The sequence below is a fragment of the Podarcis melisellensis genome (assembly GCF_964234715.1).
Source record: "Podarcis melisellensis genome assembly, chromosome: 7".
NCBI classification, from domain to species: Eukaryota; Metazoa; Chordata; class Lepidosauria; order Squamata; family Lacertidae; genus Podarcis; species Podarcis melisellensis.
Window position 1 is genome coordinate 41,086,633 of NC_138539.1, and position 22,601 is coordinate 41,109,233.

General features: G+C 39.6%; 1 protein-coding gene across 3 annotated transcripts in view; it reads right to left on the bottom strand.

The window, feature by feature from the left end:
- Positions 1-22,601, bottom strand: part of ASXL3 (ASXL transcriptional regulator 3) — a 100,371-nt gene that overhangs the window by 36,561 nt on the left and 41,209 nt on the right. For all 3 annotated transcript variants that reach the window (XM_081918480.1, XM_081918481.1, XM_081918482.1), the window contains 3 exons: positions 13,209-13,317; positions 11,966-12,077; positions 3,541-3,662 (listed from right to left, as the gene is read on the bottom strand). In XM_081918480.1, the coding sequence (XP_081774606.1) occupies positions 3,541-3,662; positions 11,966-12,077; positions 13,209-13,317 (343 nt within the window). The remainder of the gene's footprint in view (positions 1-3,540; positions 3,663-11,965; positions 12,078-13,208; positions 13,318-22,601) is intronic.

Here is a 22,601-nt window from a genome sequence, read left to right on the forward strand (position 1 = left end):
TTGGGACCAAATTTGATTTATTAAAAATGATGTTCTGCCCTGACCCCATTTACTATAATGGGGTATCTAAAAACAGCTATACCTCGTTGAGTCACCAACAGAAAAAGGTTTGTCTGTATTTTGTGTAATATAATTTGGATTTTAGCGTTGTTTGTATAGAAGAGAATAGAAAGAGGTTTGTATCAACTTCAATCAATTTTATTTGAATACTTGAATATTTATTCCAATACTTTTACATATTTAATGTACCTCATTGGTTCAGCAACAAGGCTAAGGTCTTTGGGTTTATGAATGAGGAAAATTGTTGGGAGTTATTAGGTATATTTTTGCAGATGTATAACTAAAAAAGTGAATAATGTGAAACAGATAAATACTGGAAATCCATATTATTTATCAAAGAAGCAAGTTTTGTATAACAGTAAGCTCCTGAGAAAAGTTCTATTAACAGAGAAGCAAGTTTTGTAACATAAAAAGCTCCTATAAAAAAAAAAAGATTTTTTTGTTATTGGAACAAATCTCATTGCAGTAAATTTATAATCCATTGCCTGCGTGGGTTGTTTTCATTTTTTGCCAACAAAGAGGTGGGCAGAAACACTTGTGCAAACCTCCAGTTGTCATAACTGACAGCTTTTGTGTTGGGCAGAAGCATCCCTAGCCAGGAGCTAAGGGGGCTAAAGCCCTGAGTATGTTTTTTCCAAAGCCTCAGAGCTTTGCTATGGCCTGAGCAGCTGCTTTTCCAAAATGGTGGGTTACAACCCATGGCATCTCATGGTATGCCTCAAGGGGTGTGGAGGCAGTCTCTGAAACCCTGCCACTGAATATATACAGTGGGCTGGTTATATGGACCAATGGTCTGAATCAATATAATTAATGGTCAGTTAAATGAACTAATGGTCTAACTCTCATTCTGTGAGAGAACTGGGTAGAAGAAGGCTCCTCTGAGTTGGATTATGAGCTCCAACTGTATCCTTGTCCCAGCCAAGAGAGTCAATGGCCTCAAAGAATGCAGCTGGGTCTCAGGAAGGGACTCAATGAATCAGCCTAAGCCCTAAGCCAAAGCAAAAGGCAAGGCAAGGAGAGATATCTATAACCCAACCACAAAAACCAAGCAAACTACAAACAAGTTAGAAAATCACATGTATAAATGAGGGCACAACTGAAATACATCAAATTTTATAACCACAGGTATTTTAAAATCAATTACCCAATGCACAAACAACAGACAAAGAGAAAAAACTTCTACATGACAAACCCACAATGTACAACAAATACCAAATGCATTTCAACCAAACATTGGTCTACTTGATGAAATGCTACCAAAAGCTGAAATACAAACAAAAGTCTGTGATGACTCCACAAATCAGGACTGCCACCTTCCCTAAGTCAGCCAACTTCAAAAAACCAGAAAATCCTTCCTTGCCTCTGTTATATCCCTCTAGCTGAAGGATGGTCCCAGCTGTAACCCTCCAGGTGTTGTTAGACTCCAACTCCCTTCAGCCCCAGCCAGAATGCCTCATGGTCAGGGATAATAGGAGCTGAAGTCCAACAACAGCTGGAGGGCCACCAGTTCCCCATTCCTACACATCTACAAAGTAGATTAGGTTGAGAGACATTGGTCAACCCCAAACTACCGAGTCAGCTTCATGGATGGGAAGGGACTTGAACCAAGGCAAAAGTCCACTCTCTGTGTACTAGCTGCACTATTTCATACTTCAGTGTGAAGTATGGATGAGTCTATTTCTGGTCTGATTCAATTTTGCAAGTGCTTTTTCATAAGGTCATTCTGTCCTGTTTCTACACTACGGTAACCTGTGATTTACTTATTTTTTAAATCTATATGAATTTTTTATTTGAATATGTATTCAAATACATATTTTATCACAAAATATGCATTTAAATGCATATTTTTACATCAATACACACACCTACAAACATATATATTGCTAACATATGCATTTTTGTATGTATTTTGAGACAAGAACTATATCATACAAGTGCTAAATGCTAAAGACATGTTCTGACGTGTGTATTCATCTGACAGGTGGAAATTAGATCAGCTTGCTCAAAAATATGGCCCAAACAAAATTCTCCTACATTACTACTTTGAAGAAAATTACTATAAAGCAAGAGCTTGTGAAGGGAACTACCAGTAAAGAGGTGGATCAAGTCTAAATCACCTTGTCTCCTGTTAGTTTCACCCCAATCTAACACTTTTTTAAAAGCAAACATAGTTATCACTAGTGTGAACACCTGGAATAGTTTGCCTTCGTTTAACATACAGAGTGGAAAAGGTTTCTGATTCCTTCAAAGTTATTATACTGCAAGGAATCCATATGTTAAAGTCAAAAGAAGAAAAGAAAATACAGCCAGCTCCACATTGCTTCTGGCACTCTACAATGTAAGCAGTTTATTCCCAGAACATGTTAAAGGTTCAGCTCCTGTTATTGCAGAACAGATCCAGTAAGTTAATATTGGGTGGTGAGTGTCACATACAATTGCTTAACATCTCTGTGTATTCAGAGGCACTGTAGGCTATTTGTAGTGGAATGGAAGCACATTATACCCCCATAAAAGCAATAGAAAATCTGGAGAGAGGATATACAGTAGGAGAACTAACTCCCAACAGCAATTTTCTGAACAAAAATTGCTGCTTAAAGTTCATTCACCTATCAGATAGGATTTACAGTTTTGCATTAAATCAAATCCAGCTGCCTGCATCTGGTAGTAATGAATACCTGTAGCACAAGAGGAAAAGGGTGGGGAACGAGGGAACCTCCTTAGGCCAAAACACAACACATTGACTTAAGCATTCAATATTTGTGTGTACAGGGAAAGGATTATTTCCTGAGATCTGTAATAATCATCATTTCAGACAACCAAAATCATTTTAAAATTGAACAACTTTTCATTGATTTCCTTACCATGTGCGCTTATCCTACCTATATACAAGTATTTGCAGCTGCCTCCTGAATTTTTATGTTAACAAGGTATCTGTAATTGCATTTATGGATTTCTCCTGCAGCCGATTTTGTCATTTTGTCTTGCCTGGCACTTCCTCCACAAACAATTTATGCTGTGTGGCTTCATCTCATCGTTAAAATCCCTCTGTAATGTTTCCAACTATTGCTCTCCTAACACCACAAGCCTCAAAGTGAAAGGCAAGCTCAGATTATTCAAAGGTTCGGAATCCTTTCTAGAGCACCTCCCTGCACCTTTTCCATAGTGAATCATGGGGTGGCCAGGATCCTCTCTTTATAACAATATTTCCATTAATGTTTAAGTATCTGGCTCTTCACTGCTAGAGGAAAAAGGGGCGACTGTACTGCACAATAGCATAACTGGAGATACCCCAGTATCCAGACCCAAACCAGATCAGAACTCATTCAGCACCTCAATGCCAGATAAGCAAGGTAGGCTATAAGCTTAGCTATGGTACCATAATATCTCACCACCTTTATTCCCAATACATACATAAATAAAGGATAGCTTAAACGCCCATCAGAAGAAATCTGACTGATAGTGAAGCCAATATTAGCTTACCTGTTTAAGTGCCTTTTTGGTGTGCTGTTGGAAGGAAGACACTAGCTTGCTTTGCATTGGTGCATTCGTAAGGCTTGAGTCCCGAACGGAAGACATTTCTTCAGGTGCTTGCTTAGTACAAACTAAGAATATAGAAATAAAACAAAGCACTGAGAACTGAGGAAAATCAGTCTGCAAATTTAATTTAATTTAGAGATCACAGAACTACCCTAGGAAAGAAAATCTCTGGGCTGATCTGCCATGTGTGAAAGCTGTTCTATTGCAAAGAACATGGAATATCTTCAGGGTGGTTTATGGAAGAACGTGACCAACTGTGAAGTAAGATGCAACCAGAAACAGCCATTCAAACAGTCACAGATTTGCCTAATGTTAATTCAGGGGAACTAAAGACCTGCTGAAATCATTTTGATCTTTTCTTGTTCCAAGTCGAATCTGGGCCTCTATCTACAAACAGCATCTGCATGGCCACTGGCAATGAAATCACACAAAGCTCCATTTTGTCGAGACGTAAATTTTAAACTGTGTACTGCCAACACATGCTAAATCCAGTGAATGACTTGATACATACAAATTAACATCTGTGAACTGTCTTTCACTGCAATTTGAAAATGTATTGTACTCTGTTCTCTGCAACAAAGTTCAAAACTAAGCAGGACGCAAAAAGGAGGGAAATGGCCAACTCAAGAAGCAAAACATGAAGGTTTCCCATCAGCCTGTGGAAACATTAAAGAACTTAATAGGATAATAGAATTTAACAGCTGTAAGAGATCCCCTGACCTAGCAGGTCAGCGGTAAAGCTCAGCCAGGAGGAAAATGGGTAACAACACATAAAATAATTTCTGCCCGATGTTCCAAGTTCCTAAATCAAATGGCAAGGACATTGTAAAGTTAACTATTCCTAATGCTTGCGAGAGCGCCAACTAGCAATTTGATTGTAGAGCGAGCACAGCACCTTAAAATGTTAACAGTACTTCATGTATGTTGTGTTATGTGGGGCCGGCTCACCCATAAGGCAGTGTGAGGCAGCTGCCTTGGGTGGTGGATGCCATAGAGGCAGCGCCCCTGTGAGCAACCCCACCCCTCACTTCACTGTTGCAGGAGCAGCAGTGCTGGCAGCAGCGCCAGCGGCCAGTGAGGTCTCGCAAGATCTCACTGAAAACTTGCAAGGTCTTGTGGAGCACATTAAATCTTATGAGATTTTGGCAAGATATCAAGGTCTTGTTGGAAGTCGTGGCCACCGCTTCACAAAAAGCGCCACATAAGCCAGGTACGGGAGGCTGTGGTGTCATAATTTGCACTCACAATGCTATTGGGGCGGTTGTATGCAATCCCACTTTCAATACTAGTTGCAACTGCAAGGCTTCTAGGCTGGTCATATTGTTTCACTTCCAGTCAATGCTTATCCTGTAGCTTCTGGCTGAGATCCCATAATTTTCCATAACACAAATGTTTGGGGTTGTTTTGTCCTGCTTTCGTTGCACTATAGCCCCACTCCCCAACATCAGAAACGTGGTATTATCTGGGAAGCAGCACAGAACAATTAATAGAGCAGAATAAATCCATGCACTATTATTGTGTCAAAAACACGTTGCAGAATAAAATGCCAGACTGGAAGGGCCTGCAGTATCATTCTGAAGCCAGGCAGAGGAAATGCAGTGTTTTCATTCTACCCTCTGCCAGTTGGGGGGGAAATGGTAGCTGTGAAGATGTACTACAGTCCCCAGGGCTACAAATATGTGGCAAAAAAAGAGAAAGTAACAAGGTGGTGTTTTTTTTAAAACAAACAAACACACACATAAAAACTGTGACCTGATTCAAATATTGCAACCAATCTCCACAAAAAGGTCTGGCTGTTAAAAATGTTAATGCATGCTACATAATGGCTGCATACATGACCTGTAACATTTACAAGTTCCTTGCCACATGAATCATTTCATTTTGTATTCACATACTATCACACATTTTTGATTGCCATTGACACAGAAAGTCTCTGCAGGATTGGAACCTATTTCAAGTAAACAACTTGTAAACATTACAGCCTTCCCTTAGAGCTGGCACAAGGCGTAACAAAACAGCATATAACTGCTACCATTATGTCTAAATTGACGGATAGTTACTGCTAAGTTCCAAGACAGAAAGGCACCAAAGAGTAGAATACAAGAACCAAGTAAATTAGAGTAAGTATGACAACACCAACCTCACTCAGATTTCATTCAATTCTGTCAAGATGGTGGAGGGGACTTAGAGGCATGTTTTATTTTTACATGTTCAGACCCAGAAACCACCCCCCTAAATAAATTCATACTTGACTCAAATTTTGGTTTTGGTTTTTGGCAGAATTTAGGCCACAACTTTATTGATTACATAAAGTGATTGGTTGCATAGGCTCTGGTTCGACTAGCTCCTTGCCATGCAGGTAGTGCTGACCCAGGGTGCCAGCATAGGTCAGCCAAGGGTGAACCCCTGGATAAGTAAAAGGTCGGGAACGGACTATGTCTGCCACCCAGATGTCCCCCTGGACTCATGTACGGGCACAACCCACTTCAGGGGTTGACCAGACCATTTGAATCCCTGGATTCCTTTAACGGAATACCCTTCACATAGGGATGGCGAGAGCGTTCGCCCACCCCTAGCACCTGAACCAGAGCCTATCTGCAACCTTACAAGTTGTGATGATTTGCTACGCGGCAGGCGAAACCCAAATGGCAACAGCCAATCAGCCAAGTGGGGAAAATTCCTGCCGTGCCCCTGTCCCCACGACAGACGACACACGACGACATAGCAAGGTCAAGCGCAACAAGCCCTAAAAGTAGGGAGAGGTGGGTGGGTGTTCCGAATGTACACACCGAAAGAGGAAGCTCTGGGTCACATGCATGGGCATATATAGGTCCCTCAATCCATTTGGACTGTGCCCCATTGGCCAGATTAAACCCAGCATCGAGGGACCTACCAATCGGGTGTTGTGGCTGACCAATCTTACCCACCCACAACACTGGGGATTGGTTTCCAGGTCTCACCGCAACACGTGCCCTCTTTAAGGGATGACACGATTTCCCCCCAGTCATCAATGCAGAGACATACAAAGCTTCAGATTTCCCAAAGCAAGGCTCAGCTTCAGTCCCAAGGTGAAATGGGCTTCTTCAAAGTGGTGCAGGGCGCAGCACACCCCAGTCAAAGCAGATTCCAAACCAAATTTTTTTTCCTGTTCAAACCCCACATTTTATGAGATAATTTATTTGTTTTGTTTTGTTTTGTTTTGTTTCTTGCTATGAGAATCATCACACTCATTCCACCATAGTTTACTCCATAGCATGTAGCTTCATAGCCCACAGTATGACAGTCAAAAATGAATTAGCAAACAAAATGCTCATAGTTTCTGCAGAGGTTTTTATATATTAGCTGCAGTGTAGCTAATTTCTCCCATGACAAAAGGATTTTTACTTGCTCAAATACATAAAGGAACTAACTACCCAATATCTGTAACAATTAGTGATTTTAAATTGCATAACTGGCAATTATAGTTTCTAAGGAGCCATCTGAGTCTACCATGTAAATATTGTATACAATGCATGTATTGTTTTATTTAACCATTGGACTAATTTGCAGTGGATGGGGATCGCATGTCAGAGAAAAAGATGATGCTCTCTTAATTATACACGAACAATGAATATTACAGTATTTACTTGAAGCAGCTTTATTTATGTGAATATTTGACAGATAGGACAATTCACTGGTCCGATTCAAGCCTTCTCTGGGCAAGATATGATTTTCAACTTGGCAGTCAGCCTTAGGACTAGGACTTTTCACCGTTCTCCTCTCCCCCAGTAAACCATGGTTTCACATTCAATGTACATGGTCAAAAATCACATTTAGTGTAACTAGAGATTGAAAACGCGGTTTCAAATGGGTTTTATGTTAGAGGGAAACTAGTTAGTAGTGCAATGGATATAATGCAGAACCATGGGTGATGTTGTGATGGTGGGACAGGGGGATTGTTCCAGGAAAGGGAGGTAAGAAGTATTCATTCAGAAATGTTGATTTCAGTTTGAAAACCATCTATCTGCTGAGAGGCAGCACTACACTTGCATTGAGTCACTAACGGTCAATGCTACTTTAATGGATAACAATGTTAGGGGATTTTAAAAAGTTAATGACAGGTGTTTTCTTTTGGGACCACAGTGCATGGAGAGGGTTGTTTAATTCTTGGGCTTCCCATAGGCCAATGTGAGAACAGGATGCTTTACCAGATGGGTCACGGGCCTAATCCATCAGGTGGTTCTTATGTTCTTACTAAGCAGCTCATTGGATAAGGGAAGGGTCACTGGGAGGGTGTGTGTTTTAATCCTTCCCCACTCTGCCATTTGCGCAATCTGAAACATTCCACAGAGGCTACTTCTAGGTAGTTTTATTTTCCCATCAGCAGGGGAATCAGTGAAATAGCTTGAAGGGGGGTGGGTTTAAATGCCCGCTCCCTCGGTGTCACTTCCCTAATCAAACTCGCACCCTCCCATACCTACACTGAGGTAAAGCAAAAGATGTGTAGGTAACTTACACACATTTAACTTGTGCTCATTCAAATTTACGCACTTGGCAAAAAAACTTTTTTAAAAGGGGGCAGAAAAGGGGCAGGTGTCCAGGGATAAAGACATTGGCAATCCCACCTGCCATTGAACCCAATATATTATTTTGGCTTCACGTGCTATCTCCGGAATGTAACCCCCACATAATTTGAGAGTCGCCTGTACTGAGTTTCTGTCAACTATGACCAAAATGTAAAAAAATAAAATAAAAAATAGAACTTGTAATATACATAATGCTTTTTTCTAGACAAAAATTAATAACTAATATATATATTTCTAGGTTTTACAGTCGTTGGTGTGTTTTTTTTTTAAGTAGTATGAAATGCGATTTATATCAATAACTGTTCTAACATCAGAAGCAGCTAGCATTACTGGAAGATTTAGAAAGACAGACAAAAGGGTTGCAACTAAAAATATATGAGAATGCAGTAAAGCAAAACATGTTCTAATCTTCTTCCAACATAGTCTCAGCCAAGCTCTTTCTCATATGCTCACAAAAGGCTGCCAATAATAAAAAAAAGACGACGAAAACTTGAGAGAAAACATGGAGGTGCCAGCTTCAAATGAATATGCAAATTCCGGGTGATGTATAGAAGAAAGCTTGAACCATTCCATTCTTCCCTCCTCTAAAAATAAATGTAACAGTACACTTGTTTTCAATTTCAAACCAAGTAGATTTGAATAAGATGGGAAGATGCTTTTTCCTTCATTGTTGTAAGAGGAGGGAAATTGCCCACAAGTGGTTGTGTTACCAAGCAGATATTAATATTTATTTCCTATTCTTCTGCCTTATCTAAAGCTGAAAAACATACCAATATTCCCAACAAAATAATAATGGAATCCTACACATATCTACTCAGAAGTAAGCCCCACTGAGTTGAATGGGGCTTACTCCCAGATAAGCGTGCTGAGGGCTGCAGCCTGGATGATACAAAATGCACCCATAGGAACAGAATGCAAATATATACCTCTTAAAATATCTTATAAACTCAATACTTTTGCTTTGGGTGACACAAATCTATATACGCATTGACATAAATGGTCATGCACTGTCAACACACATACACCAAATAATCATCTAAATCACTCTGATCTCTAGAGCTTAACCTGCAAAATCAGAACACTTTTTCTCCAGCCACTCAGCTTGGCTCTTTTTAAAAGAGAAAGAGAAAGCAATCAGGGAGCTAAACTGTACTACAGTCAAACAGATGTATGCACCTGGGACCAACAAGAGGCTTTAAACAAACTATGTAGCTGTTCTGTAGAAGCTGCTAACAGCTTAATTAACAACATTCAAGTGCCCCTTTGGGAAAAATAATATGGATATATCTTTAAGATGACATGGTTACATTAAAAGAAACCAATGCAGCAGAACAATACTTCTGTAGCAGGAAAAAATAACAGTGGATTTAAAAATGAGCAAGATAACCTACATACTTGCTTCAAGTTTGAATCTTAGTGATGGACCTTTATTATAATTGGTAAAAAATTGTACTGGAAAGGGAGGCACTGCTGGGCATGAAAGTAGCGGTGTCATCCTTCCCTGACATTTGCTACCACAAGGATATTGTTGGACTCCAGTTCCCACCATCCCCAACCACTGGTCATACTGGTTGGGGCTGATAGGAGCTGGAGCCCAACAACATCTGGAAGGAGCACCACACTCTAACACGATGTGTTTATCAATGGGGACTTCTGGCTGGATTATAGACCATGATTCACAGCAACTTGCATGCTGCCACTGGAATCCAAAGAACTACTTCTGGCAAACCACAGGTTAGGGGCATACTTAACTGGGATTTTTCCCCACTTGCTCCCCACACACTAAATACATCAGACCCAGCCATGCCATTATCACAGTGCTCTACATTTCAAAAAAGGATTATTTTGTGTACAGCAGTGGTTCCCAATTAGCTTAAGTACTGTGAATCCCCTATTTTTCAAAAGCCAAGCCATGGACCCCCATTTCTGAAGGAATTGACTGACTGACTGACTGACTGACTGATTGAAGTTATATGCTGCCTTATACCTTGAGGTCTCAGGGCAGTTCACAGAATAAAATCAAAATTTAAAACCACAAGATACACAATCAAAACAAAAACAACCCACCCACTCCCAAAAGCCCCACATTTTAAAAGGGCATATGATGTCAATCAAATCAGTCAAAGGCCTGGTTAAAAAGAAACGTTTTTGCCTGGCACCTAAAGGTGTATAATGAAAGTGCCAGGCAAACTTCCCTGGGGAGAGCTTTCCACTGCAGAGAAGGTCTGTTGTCATGTTGCCACCCTCCGGACCTCTTGAGGAGGCGACACACAAAGAAGGGCCTGAGAAGATGATCTCAGGGTTCATATGGAAAGAGTCGGTCCTTGAGGTATTGCAGTCCTGATCTGTTTAAGGCTTTATAGGTAAAAAACAGCACTTTGAATTGGACCCAGAAACTAACGGGTAGCCAGTGCAGTCGGACCAGGATCAGTGTAATCTGCTCAAACCGTCTAGCTCTGGTGAGCAACCTGGCTGCTGAATTCTGCACTAGCTGAAGTTTCTGAACCGTCTTCAGAGATAGCCCTACGTATAATGCATTGCAGTAATCTAACCTTGAGGTAACCAGAGCATAGACAACAGTAGTTAGGCTATCCCTGTCCAGATAAGGGTGTAGCTGGGACACCAGCTGAAGCTGATGGAAGGCACTCTGGGATACTGAGGCCACCTGAGCCTTGAGCAACAGCAAAAGATCCAGGAGTACTCCCAAGCTATGTACCTGCTCCTTCAGAGGAAGTGTAGCCCCATCAAGAGCAGGCAACCTCCCAGCCATCCGCCATTGACCCTCCTGTGCAAATTTCTACCCACGGACTTCTGATTCTTCTGCATGAGAGCCCCTAAAGCAAAAGGCAATAATTTTACAACCAAAGCTATACAACTAGACAGAACACAAAATGGGGAGCAGTTTTGCTCCTTCACAAACAATTTCTGAAGGGCCAAAGATTTGCTAGCCCTGGTTTACACACACACACACACACACACATACACACACACACTCTATTGCGTATGGGTGCTTCACTTACTGTAGATTCTCATTTCCAGTTTATATATTATCAAAACTACTTCCTCTGCAAAATTTCCTCATTAAATGCAACACCTAGTGAATAATGTAAGCACCCAAATATTTCCCAGTCTCTCCTATAAAACAGAATTAATGAACTGCATGCTAGTAGGAAAGGAAAGTGCTTAAATTATTGTTTCAGTAAATTTCTAATAAATATTACACTAAGTAATTAAAATTATTATTATTTATTAGAGAGCTATTTATATACAACTATATACTGAAGTTTCTAAAAGGCATACAATGTTGAGCGATTTAGAAGTGTTTCCAGATCCCTGAAGGCATAGGGAGCTTGGAACTTCTACATTTTAAGAAATCAGGGTTAAAATACAAATAAGGCAATGGAATTCCATCCAGAATGATGAATGTGTTAGTTTGAATTCCCCATCTTTAATATCTTATAGGCAAGCATCTTTTGCAAACTGTAGGCGTTTCCTAGTATCCTGGAAATGGTAGAAAACTAAACTGACATCTTATTTGCAAAGAGAAATTTAATAACATGCTGTCAAAAAGATGGGCCTGAAGCATGAAACTTATTTTTATATGTCATGATTTCCAAATCCTTGCCAATAATTGTATCAGGATATTCTTATTTGTAAAACACACACATAAGCACACATCTTGGTCATTATCCCCTACTTTAATAATTATTGCAACTGCAAAATATGGCAAATGAACCCAAACAATTACACAAAATTAAACCAGCACATAAGCACTCCAGTAAGACAACGACCAAAATACTCACCTCCATTTTCTTCTCCATTGCTATTGTTTGTTTCAGCCATTTCAGTACCATCCAACTCAGATTCACAACTTAAATCCAATGTCCCATCTGCTTGGCATGTAGAGTCTTCCTTCTGTATATGAAGAAACATGTGATGGTGTTGTTTGACACATTTCAAAAATGAATCTGCATCTTATTTCTATAAATCTCTCTTACATAAGTAAAATATGATTGCTGACAATCTGAAAATCAGAAAGAACCACTCTGCCAAGTCACAATGTATATTCATCTGGAAAGTTTATACATAAAAATGCTGATTACTTCACATCTTTGTGTGTAGGCAGCAGAAACAAGCTTGTTTAAAAATTCCAGCCACAGAAAATCCTCATATCCTTCTTAAGTTCCTCTTTTGCCATTGGCCATTGCCTGAATTCCACAACAACTTGGAAGTCACAGGAAAGAAAAGCCTTGCCGAGACTGTAAACAAATCTAAATATAGCAAGAATGGATTTTTTTAAAAAAATCCTACCTTTGAATTCTGTTACCTTGTATCAAAAAAGCACATATTTTTATTCACAGAAAAAGCATGATGAATTCCATATTGATTGCTGCACGTCTATGTCCCATTGTATCAATTTCAGAATTTATAAATTTAAATTAAAAATTGTAAAGTAAACCTGCTCCATAAAACTCATTATCTTTCCCCCCTTTGCCCACACCCCTCTTTACTCTTTCACACACCAGTTATCAAATAAATGAATTTGATTAAGGATCTCAGAAAGGAATTCTATTCAGTCTGCATAAAGTCATTATTTGAACCATGGCTTTACAATCTCAGTTCCTTAGGAAGTGCAGGATTGTAAAATGTAATATGTGAAAGCTCCCTAAATACAACAATGGCAAATATTCTTCTTTTAAACGCAAGTCCAATATGTCTTAAGAACATCAATCATCCTTTTGAGGTTAGTGCATATAAAACAAAGTAAGTTTTCTAAGCTTTGAGAAGGTAGTATTTTAACCCAGCTAAGCACATAAGGAAGAGAGAAATTCAGGAACTAATATACTTTTGTTATCAGAACAGCCAGCATTTAACTGAAGCGTAAGTAGCTTTAAATGACATTTGAACAGAGCTAGAAAGAACTTTCAGATCTTTTCTTCATACAGCCTTCCTAAATTCAACTGGTTTACCTTTGCATTTCACTAAGATTTACATAAAATGGTCTTCATGGCTTTGGGTACTTTTATCGCTAAAAATGCAACTTACTTTGAGTGCGTAGAGTCCTGCCTTGCCAGGAATTTTGAAGAATGTCCCATCACCTACACGAGTGTTAGTATGAAGCATTGCATTCAGACAAGCTAATGGAGAAGTGCCACTGAAAAACAAAAATGGAGAAAAATAAAGCAGGCTGCAATGGACTGTTTCGTGTAACACTCTTCCCTCTCTTTATTTTTTTCTAAACCCATGCTTCCCTTAAAAAAACCAAAAAACCTCCCAACCCTGAAAACATCTACATTACAATAACAGGCCAGTTGAAACTTAATCATATGCATCTGTCCCTTCAGCTTCAGGCAAAAAGTCTGCAAATTATAATTATGCTATTTTCACGCAGTAAACAGCTCTACATTTAAAAAGAACTACAGTCCAAATATTTATGTGAAATTACTTTGCAAATAACACCATGAAGCCTCATTTTTAGAATGTTACAGACAATGTGGCTTTGCACATGAATGATCAAAACAGAACCAAGTTCAAGGGCAGCTGCATCCCATAGGATGGAAAAGCAACAAAAGAATAGCAAATAGCCCAGGAAGAACACATTTAGCATTGCAAGTGTGAGCTATGAACAAGTATGAACAGCATTTTCTTAACACAGCCAATGCAAACATGCATGTCTTGTATGATTTAGACAACGTTACAGTAATCTGTAGCTTTTTATGTGATGGGCAACTTTCCTAAGTACACTTGCTAGCAATAAGGTTCCTTTGATTTCAAGGGAATTTACTTCCAGATTAAGTGTTGAGGATCAATTGCTGCTCAAGAGACAGGCCAGTCTGACAAAGCTCTACAGTTCTATGATTCTATGTTTCTATGATCACATAGTATAAGACACAAATGAATCTTAAGGACATTTGTAAGTGCAGGAGAAGTCAAAAGATTTCCAGTCATGAAATCTGGACAAGAATATATAAGGAAGCATAATGCCCTGTATACTCTTCAGGAAAACTACTCGCCTCCCCAATATGTAGATAATTTGGGGAAAATATTTGTGGAAAGAGAACAATTAATTTGCAGCACTCCATTTCTATCCATTATGACTGTAGTCATTCACATTTAATTAAACATAGGATTTCAACTGTTTTTCTTCATGTAAGTTCTAATTAAATAATGCAAATACCAATATATAATGAATGCAGTTAAATCAAGGTAATAGTTTCATTCAATAAACAGACATGTCAATTACAAGTCTTTTTGTCATTTTGAATCATTGTTGTGTACTGATAAAGTGTTAATCAGAACTCAATATTGCTGTTAGACAATATTGTTCAACGGGCTTGTACACACTGCTTCTTCTATTGAGTTAAAATAGAATTACTGCTGCTTAATTTAATAAAATTAGCTAATGGTTGGTTGTTTTGCATAATGTGTTTTTAATAGGTATTTTGGTTTCTGAGCTGCTTTGTACGTCCTTTTCAATCCAAAAGGCAGGATATAAGTCTTTTTAATAAACACATGAATAAATAAAATACTGTTTATTCAAACATGCATGAGCGAGTGTTAAGACAGATAATTTTATCAGGAATCACTACAAAGCAATTTCTGTGATCCCCAGCTTTTTAGTTATCATATTTGTACCTTGCAGTTCCTTCAAAAATCTTAGCTTGGCATACACAGACTATTATCTGATTCCATCTTTGCAACCATTCTGGGAGATGGCTAGCCTGAGAGATGGAGACTGGTCCAAGGTTACCCAATGAGTTTCAAGGTAAGTGGATATTAGAGCCTAGGTCTCCCCAGCCTAAGTTCAACATTCCTTGCATTTATGATTATTTATTGATTCACAGCATTCATGGTGTGCAACTCAGTGGAACATATATTTCTTTTGGCAAGCATATGCAATTTCCATTATAGACCACTGAACTCCTCATGCAAGATATTATGTGAAACATCTTTAAAATTCATTTGTAACAAATAAATTTGGCTTTTCAAGGGGAAAAACACTTGAAGAACATATCTGACCTCAAATAACCCTTGAATAATATCTATGAACTCAAATAACACTAGTTATCAAATCAGATTATTAATGTAGAATCCATAAGAAAGATGCACTAACATGTTCATTGTTTAAGGGTAGCAAAACTCAGAATAACACATGACTTCCTTCAGAATGTTCTTCATGGAATGAGTATCTGACATGCAATTATATGTAGTATTTAGCAGCCCTATATATACTCTCTCCCGCTCTCCGTTCCCTCTCTCATACATATATAATCTCAAAGGGAGCTGGTAGTCATGAAGTCAGATTCTTGGAAATGAATCAAATGCTGTCATAGTACAAGTGAAATTGAATGAAATATATAGTTTTGTCTCAACAGCATTGAAGATTGCATTTTTCCTTCATGAAGGGGAAGGCTGTCAAAGGCTACTAGTCATGATGGCTCCAGAATCAGAGACAATATGCCTGCAAATACCACTTGCTGGGGAGAATACTGGGATAAAGTGCTGTGTTGCTTCCCATCCTTCATTGTGAGAACAGAATGATTGACTAGATGGGCCTTTGCTCTGATCCAGAAAGGTTCGTTATTTTGGCTTTTCATGTAGATCTATCCCAAGGGTGAAGAATTTGTTCCTGAAATCCATAATCCACATCCACCATCATCCATGTTTAGACGTGGGTGGCGTCCACAGAGCCACAGAGCTTAGGGCTTGCTGATCAGAAGGTCGGCGGTTTGAATCTGCACGACGGGGTGAGCTCCCGTTGCTCGGTCCCTGCTCCTGCCAACCTAGCAGTTCAAAAGCACCTCAAAGTGCAAGTAGATAAATAGGTACCTCTCTGGTGGGAAGGTAAACTGAGTTTCCGTGCGTTGCTCTGGTTCACCAGAAGCGGCTTAGTCATGCTGGCCACGTGACATGGAAGCTGTACGCCGGCTCCCTCGGGCAATAAAGCGAGATGAGCGCCGCAACCCCAGAGTCAGCCACGACTGGACCTAATGGTCAGGGGTCCCTTTTACCTTTATCCCAAGGGTGAAGAATTTGTTACTGAACTCCATAATCCACAGCCACCATCATCCATGTTTGGGGATGCTGAGAATCATAGTCATGGGCCACAGGTTCCTCATCCCTGCTCTTTCCAGAAGCTCCATGTTGCCATAATCTCTTTGGACAGTATATGAACCCATTTCCCTGCTTCATCTTTCTATTGCTTTAGCACTGCTTTCCCATTTTTCCACTGAGATCATTAAACAGACCCCAACTTGAGTTTAATAAGCAGTTTGGAACAGCAGCTGCAGGAAGATGTCTGGACTGCATTACCACCCTTACTAGATTAATAGTTAAAAGATATATTTTTCTGGTCAGACGAAAAAAGCAAAGTGAATGGACATAGTAATCTATGTCTCATCAGTACCAATATGCTCATCTATCAAAAATTAGAAATTAATATAAAATTATGAACAGAAAACAAGTCTGCAATCTTTCACAATCGTTAACTTGATATGATGACTTAAGAACTATGCATTTTCTTCTCCATATAAATGATATCTTGCAATATCCATATAAATGATATCTTTATTACCATCAGAAGGAAGAGCTCTAGTAGGAACTATTACAAAGCTTTCAGAGCATGCCCAAAGCAAAATCTAAGAGTGTAAAGAGCAACACAAATCCAAAGAGTTGAGGATGCTCTGCCGTGGCAAACAACACTACCTAAAAACCAAAGGAGTGAACCAAGTGCTTGTTTTCATGAGCAGCTGTTGATTAAGGCTGCAAAAGCTGAGAGCTGGAGGGAGCATTTCCTGTGGTGCTCCTGGTCTTTGGATTGACCTCCCCAAGGAGATCTACCTATAGAGCTTGGTAGTATCATTTAGATGCCAGGCAAAACATTTCTGTTTCCCCAGGTTTTAGAATCAGCTCCTGTGAGCATTCTTTAAGAGCAGTCTGATTTCATCACCTATTTAAAATTGGCTGTTGCTGTTTTAAGTTTATTGTTTTTAATTTGCCATGTTAGTTGTAAGCTTTGTACAGTCATACCTTGGTTGCCGAACACTTGGAACCCATACGTTTCGGCTCCCGAACGATCGAAAACCAGGAGTGTTTCGGTTTTCAAACAATTTTCAGAAGCCGAACATCCGGCGCAGCATCCGTGGCTTCTGATTGGCTGCAGGAGCTTCCTGCAACCAATGAGAAGCCGTGTTTGGTTTCCGAATGTTTTGGAAGTCAAATGGACTTCCGGAACGGATTATGTTCGACTTACAAAGCATGACTGTACAGTGGTACCTGGGGTTAAGAACTTAATTCATTCTGGAGGTCCGTTCTTAACCTAAACTGTTCTTAACCTGAATCACCACTTTAGCTAATGGGGAGTCCCGCTGCACGATTTCTGTTCTCATCCTGAAGCAAAGTTCTTAACCCGAGGTATTATTTCTGGGTTAGCGGAGTCTGTAACCTGAAGTGTATGTAACCTGAAGCGTGTGTAACCCAAGGTTACCACTGTATTAGTAGTAGTATTACTATTAATTACTACTATCACCACCTCTACTACATTTTGTTTCTTACTCCTGTGTTAACTTCCCTGGGAAAAGAAATATATGTGAAAGCATGGTATATGAATTATGTAAACAAATAAGGAAAGAATGAAATCCATATAAGAAAATATCACCACCCCCTCTTTTCAATGCAGCCACTATGCTCCTCAAAGATCCTCTCTGGAGTGTGGATGACTGTCCTGAAGAATGTGGGGTGTGCTATGGAAGCTGCTGAGGGAGTGGGGGATCAGCTCGAATAAGATGACGGCATATTCCATGAGCAATGTCTCAGCCTATATTTGGCAAATTTCCCCCTCCCCCAGCACACACACACACACACACACACACACAGCGCCTATATATTTCTACTGCATAGTTCTGCAGAAAAATACTGTTTAGCACACTTCACTGCATTTATCAAATCCATTATCCAATGCCAGGTGACCCACAAATATATTTTAAGGACTTCTACCAGAACTGTGTAAATGTGTTGTTCACACACACAAAAATTAAAACAAAAATGCATCCAAGAAGCTATTAATACAAACTTACTTTCTATAATGAAGAACAGTTGCCAGAACCCCACCAGATGCAAAACATGGAAGAAAACAAAACAAAAAACAAAATCTAGTTAGACAATATTTCAGAATTCCTTCCTAATTCTAAATAAGCCATCAACTTATCTGCTGCAATCATGTATTTCCCAAAACCTATTTTAATTCTGAACTCTCTTCCTTTTAGATGGTCTGCATGCCGGGTTCCTACAAATAAATGCACTATTCGTTTCAAGCTTTTGTTCATGCTCCCTTGCAGGGAAAAAAGCCTTTAGCATCTGGTGCCTTTGAGCTCCCTCTGCTGGGCTGTGCAGCAGGAGCTGATTAAGGTAATCAAAACAGAGCAGGGCGGGAACCAGGCTTCCTGAATTCAGTTACACTGCATTTTTTTAAAAAAAGAAAATATAAAAGAACTGAAGGAAAGGAAATCAGTACAAACAGAACTTATTTATATGGGTTCCACGATGAAAAACACTGTAAGGAAATCAGGACAGAATTTTGTTCAAAGGTGCAGTAGAACTTTTAATTACAGCATCCTTCTTTATCCTAATGGCCGCTTAGCGGTGTACCCAACACCTTGTTTTAAAAATTATCAGCAGATTAAAGTCTTCTACAACTGCACTGAATACACAGCTTTCCAGAAATGGCACTGTCCTGTGCAATACAAATAATGCTCCACGGCTCTCTGTACACAAGAGATCACTTACAGGGCTTAGAGTACAATCCTAAACACAGGCTAATGACACAAAGAACACAGTGGGACTCACTCCCAAGTAAATATGCATAGGATTGTTCTCTAAGAACAGCTCGTGGTTGACGAAATCACTGAATGCTTATCATTTCCTAACAAAGGCATCGAGTTACATACGATGCAAAAAGAAGGGCTTTCAAGTTCTTTTAAAATAAAATTAATGTTGAAATCTATTGAAACTAAAATATTTTTATAATCCTAAAAATTCCTGAGAATTACAGTTTTATCAGTTGGTCAGGAAGGACTATGTATAGCAGCAGGAGGAAAGGCTGTGTGCACATCTGTAGACACAAAAATGTATGCCGATTGTGTACTTTGCTAAATATACACATAAACACGCTAACTTTAGTATTACAATTACGATTAAAATGTAAAAGAAAGGGGTCGTCTGGGATGGTTCTGCCAGCCACCAGAAATCTTTCAGGGCTGATCTATGCTCACAACTGAAGGAGGGGGTAGTTCACACCATAGCAAATATTCTGTAAGATAATTGTAAGCAGGAAGACACTGTACTCCATACAGTGTTTGGATTCCTTATTATTATTTTTAAAAAAATATGTGTGGTTATTTACAGTTTGTATGGGTCAAAAATCACCACAGTAAATGATAATTAAACAAAGCAGGGACTGGATAAGCTACCTGGTTTTTTTGAAACTCCCTAGGAAGGCATAATTCCAATTGGCTTTCTGAATAATAGTGCTTTCGCATTTGTGGCTATACAGCACCTCCATACAACAATAACCTCTATCTACAGAGCAATCGTAAGTGGAGTTGGGGGGACTGGCATGGCAGATGTGCTACTACTGAAACTCCTGCTGCCTCACGATCAGGGCAGAAGGGGGTGGTGAATTTTGCCAAGGTCATAAGAAGAGACCTGCTGGACTAGACCAAAGGCCCTTCTAAAGTCAGAATAGCCGCTTGACAGGGAACACATTAGCACCCCCTGTTACAAGGAGCCTTTTGGTCCATTAGCTGGGTGGCAGCGCTTTGTTATTTAAGGTCAGGCTGCCTGCCTCCCACGGCTTATTTGGAGCTTTGCACAGGCAGCCCTTGTCCCTTGCCTCAGTTTCAGCCTGGGATTAGTTGGTTACCTTTTTTGGAGTCAAGCTGGAATTTTTGGTTGAACCCATGACTAGCTTTTCAGAGAGCTATTACCTCTGGTGGGTAATATATCTTGAATGTTGGGAAATGATGTCACAATTATTTCTACCTTGCTCTTTTGTGAGTTTCTCAGGGAAGTTCCACAATGAAATGTTTGGGCTCTATGCCTATCTGAATGTGACTCCACACCTGGAGGATATTAACTCTCCACACGGACAGAGATCATTAACTTCACTGAGCCATGCATTTCAAATATGTTTTGATGTGCTCTGATGTGCCACGGCTCAAATTAAACAATCTTTTTTGGATGGGGTGGAATACTTAAAAAAAAATAGAAACAGAAGTATTTTGAATAATGAATAGTTAAATTGCTTTTTGGAGAGAAGAAAACTATGCAAGTGGAAGCAAGTTTTCATCTTTTTAAAAGTTTTGTGTCTTGGGTTTTTTGGGCAACAGATGGATTCAAAAAACTTATGTCATATGGTGCAGCTTAATTTCTAAACAAGAGGTATGGAATCAATCTTGTCTGAAAATCATACTTGGGCCCTCTTTCATGAAAACTCTTTACCTGTCCATAGAAGTGCAGAGAATAATTCATTGGGGGGGGGGAGTAGAAAGGAGGAGACAATGGCACTCTGTAACATGCGTAATGGCACACTTTCCTAAATAAGTGCTCTTGCGATGAAAACAGCAAAGTGAAAAATTGCAGCCTACCAAACCAAAATGTTACCAGCCACCACTGCAGCAAACTATTGTTTGTTTTGATGGGACCTCCAAATCATCTGAACTGAACCAGTGCAATCTCTACTGTGAAAACTGCACTAACAATGCTCTTTAATGATCTGGATTTAATATTAGCAAGTACACGGTCAGTTGTAAACTAATTTACATATTGCTAATTTATCGAGGTGGATTTAGGGCAGCACAACCAGTTCTGCAGCACTGAGTGCAGAGCCTAGAGGGCACCACATGGCTTTGCAACCATGACATAGTGAAGGGAGCAGAACAGAAAGTGAGAGGCAGAGCAGCACTGAATTTTGGCCTCGTACAAATCACCACTGAAATTTGAAGGATCAAAGTCCAGCCCTGCTAACTTACGCTGGGAGGCAGAGTATATGCTTTAGAAATAAATAAGTAAGTAAAAATGTGGTTTTGGAGAAATGCCCATTTTAAAAATATTTAAAACATCCATTCTATTCACCTCTCTCATTCTCTGTTTGGGAAGATCCAAGTGATAATTTCCACAAAATGCTATTTGCGTTTGGCATAGTTTCCAGAAACAGCACTATAAAAGATAGGGCAGCCCTTTTTTTGCCAGAAGGTAAAAACAGAACAAGGGAAAATAAATGACTATTGTTGAGATGAGCACAGAGAACCCTTTGACAACATAAACTCTTGGCAGTCAAAAGTGTTGCTATTATACATAGCATGAAAAAAAAACCAGTAAAGAATGCTTTACAGTGGCCATTTGAAAATTAAATGAGGTTTTATAGAACAATAAAGTTGAAAAGTCCCCAAAGGCTAACGCTTTGCTAGCAAAACAGTAAAAGGCACTGTTTGTCCTGCTGAAGTAGCTTCCAAGCATTTTTTCTTGCTTTTTTTAATAATAAGCAAAATTAGAAATTACTTTCCTAAGCAATGCTTAAAAATCATCCGTGCTACTATCATTTCAAAGGCTCCATTTTTAATTGCATAACCAGTTTCTGCACAGAACGTTTAGAATACCAAAAGTTACTGCACTGCAATCCCACTGTACCAGAGGTATTTTTGTGAAATGCTTTTGTTCACATTACCGGTTAAAAAAGCAGCAGCAGCAAAGCTGTGGAAAATGGGTAACAGCACTTGTCTGTATCAGCAACTTTTCATAATAAGCACCAGTAGAGTAAACTGTAATAGGGAGCATTTAATCTTTTACATAAAACCACAAAAAGATTGTGCAAATGTACCCAACTGCAAATGCACCCTTATTTTATCTCTTCTTTCCTTTTTCTCAGAAAACCTTAGACTGAGCTAAGGGAAGCCCCACCAGCATTGCCAACCAGGCAAAACATTTTGCTACCTAAAGCAGAGCCCAAATGCCTTGCCAAATGATGTCTAGAAAGCCTCATTGCACCATTTAGGCACCACATCACCTCTCCCTCCTCATGGTGCTGCCTAAATCAGGTTGACTCATCCTCCTGTATGGCAGGGTCAGCCCCACAGAACAAATTCTGGCCCACTTCATACACAACTCAAAGCCAAAACCATGCTTTGTGTGATCATGCAAACATGCAGGTTTTCGGAAATAAGATCATGGCTGCTTTGCTCCTCCTCCAGTCCTGCTGCTTCCACACTGCTGTGAGTCAAGCCATGGTTTGGCTCAGCATTGTGTCCTAACCCAGGCACCTCCCCCAGACAAACCATGGGAGGAAAGCCATAGAACAAACCTTTGTTTGGAGCAAGATAAACCATGAGCCTGGATCCTTGTGTAATGTGAAGGCAAACAGCTGTGATCTTCTCTCTAGGAACC